Source organism: Acanthisitta chloris, unplaced genomic scaffold (genome assembly GCF_000695815.1).
Source record: "Acanthisitta chloris isolate BGI_N310 unplaced genomic scaffold, ASM69581v1 scaffold32799, whole genome shotgun sequence".
Classification (NCBI taxonomy): Eukaryota; Metazoa; Chordata; class Aves; order Passeriformes; family Acanthisittidae; genus Acanthisitta; species Acanthisitta chloris.
Window position 1 is genome coordinate 1 of NW_008693600.1, and position 1875 is coordinate 1875.

Genomic DNA, 1875 nt, shown 5'->3' on the forward strand with positions numbered 1-1875 from the left:
GCCCTGCAGCGTCCCCCCTGCCATCCTGCCTGCCCAGTGCCCGCCTGGGGCTCTTGCAGCTCTCCCCCACCTCGTAGACGCAGCAGAGCCGAGCCATGTGGTGCAGGATGAGTCTCCGTGCCCAGGGGGGCACGGGCCGGGCCCCAGGGCCACAGTGGTGCACGTTCATGATGAAGATGGTCAGGGCAGTGGAGGCTGTGATCATGGTCATGGTGGCGATGTAGTACTTCCCTGCGTGGGCAGCGGGCACTGATGCCATGGCAGAAGAGGTTCTGCACCCCCATCCCTGTGCACAGCCCTCTCCCCCAGCACAGCCCCCCTGGAGACCCCACGGGAGGGTGGCGGGAGCTGTCGAGGCTCACCGATGAGTGGGACGCTCTCCGAGGGTGGCATGCTCTCTGCCACCAGCAGCTGGAAGACGGTGAGGGCCAGCAGCACCGTCACCCCCAGGGACACCTTCTCCCCCGAGTCAGCAGGCAGGTAGAAGCCGAGGGGCGCCAGGAAGGAGACCATGATGCAGGGCAGGAGCAGGTTGAAGACGTAGAAGGAGGCTCGGCGTCGCAGCACCAAGGTGTAGGTGACGTCGGGGTAGGGCTCGGAGCAGCAGCCATAGGTGATGACGTTCCTTGTGGCTGGCATGCCCAGCACCTCCCACTCCACGTTCTCCACGAAGTCTGTCAGGTCCCCTGTGTCCAGCCGGTTGCGCAGGTCGATCTGGTTCCCATTGTAGGTCCAGGAGCCAAAGGTGAGGCGGCAGCGCTGCCCATCGAAGGGGAAGTAGGAGACATCCACCTTGCAGGAGCTCTTGGTGATGGCAGGGGAGTCCCACATGATGTGCCCGTCGGAGCGCAGCACCACGTTGGTCTCCATCGAGCCGCCGAAGTGCTCATCGGCGCTGCAGGGGGAGGGACGGCCTTGGGGCAGAAGTGGCCCCCACGCAAAGCCGTGTCCCCAGCACCATGTCCCCTCCCTGCATCACTTGGAGTCCCTGTCCCACCCACAGTGGGGGGTGTCAGTCCCGGTCTCACCTGGATGTTGCCAGCCCCCCCTGCCCCCATGTCATCCAGTTGGGGTGACCATTTCCCTGCATTCCACACATCAAGACCCAGGCTGCTCCCACCCCATCTGCCACCCATGTCCCCCCGCTGGGGTGACCATCTCCCTGCATCACCCACACCAGAACCCTCCTGCAGCCTCCCCCAGCCTGACCCACTTGTTGTAGAGGATGATGTCTGGCCGCCAGACATAGCTGCTGGGGATGCGGATGGATTAGGTCTGGCCGCCAGACGTAGCTGCTGGGGATGCGGATGCTGTCGATGCCGTCGTAGTCGTCCTTGTCCCAGGTGAGGTGAGCGTCCAACCAGGCCTGGCGCACCCACAGGTAGGAGGTGAGGACCTGGTTCCTCTCATCCTGCCGAGGGGAGAGGGTGGGCACAGGGGGAGAGACCCCAGTGATACTCCACCCTTCTCAGCTGCCAGCCCGAGTGTCCCCAGGGGCAGGACTGGTTTTGAGGGGTCCTGTCGGTTTGGGGAGGGTTGGAGAGGTCTGAGCTGGCTTCGTAGGGGCTGAGCTCATTGAGGAGGGAAGGTTGTGCAGTTTGGAGGGGTCTGAGCTGTCTTCAAGAGGTGTAAACTGACTGGGGCAAAGCTGGGCTGGTTTGGGGAGGGGTCCATGCTGTCTTCAAGTGCTCTGAGCTGACTCGGAGCAGCTGGGCTGGTCTTGGAGTGTCTGGGCCGGTTTCAAGGGCTGAGCACCAGCCCGGGGTCGGGCAGGGCCCCGGGGCAGAGCCTGGTGCCGTGCCAGGCTGCTCACCATGTCGATGATCTGGGAGAGGGTGACCTGCAGGGTGACGTTGAGCGCCCGATCCGTGTCCT

At 64.3% G+C, this 1875-nt stretch overlaps 1 protein-coding gene across 1 annotated transcript; it reads right to left on the minus strand.

Annotated features, from left to right (window-relative positions):
• Window positions 1–44: 44 nt before the first annotated feature.
• On the minus strand, window positions 45–1870 carry LOC103810231 (neuronal acetylcholine receptor subunit alpha-10; the record flags this gene model as incomplete). Its single annotated transcript, XM_009083127.1, has 5 exons — window positions 45–231; window positions 363–895; window positions 1214–1249; window positions 1284–1411; window positions 1814–1870. Coding segments are annotated over 5 exons (941 nt in total), but the record flags the coding sequence as incomplete, so codon positions are not given.
• Window positions 1871–1875: the final 5 nt, after the last annotated feature.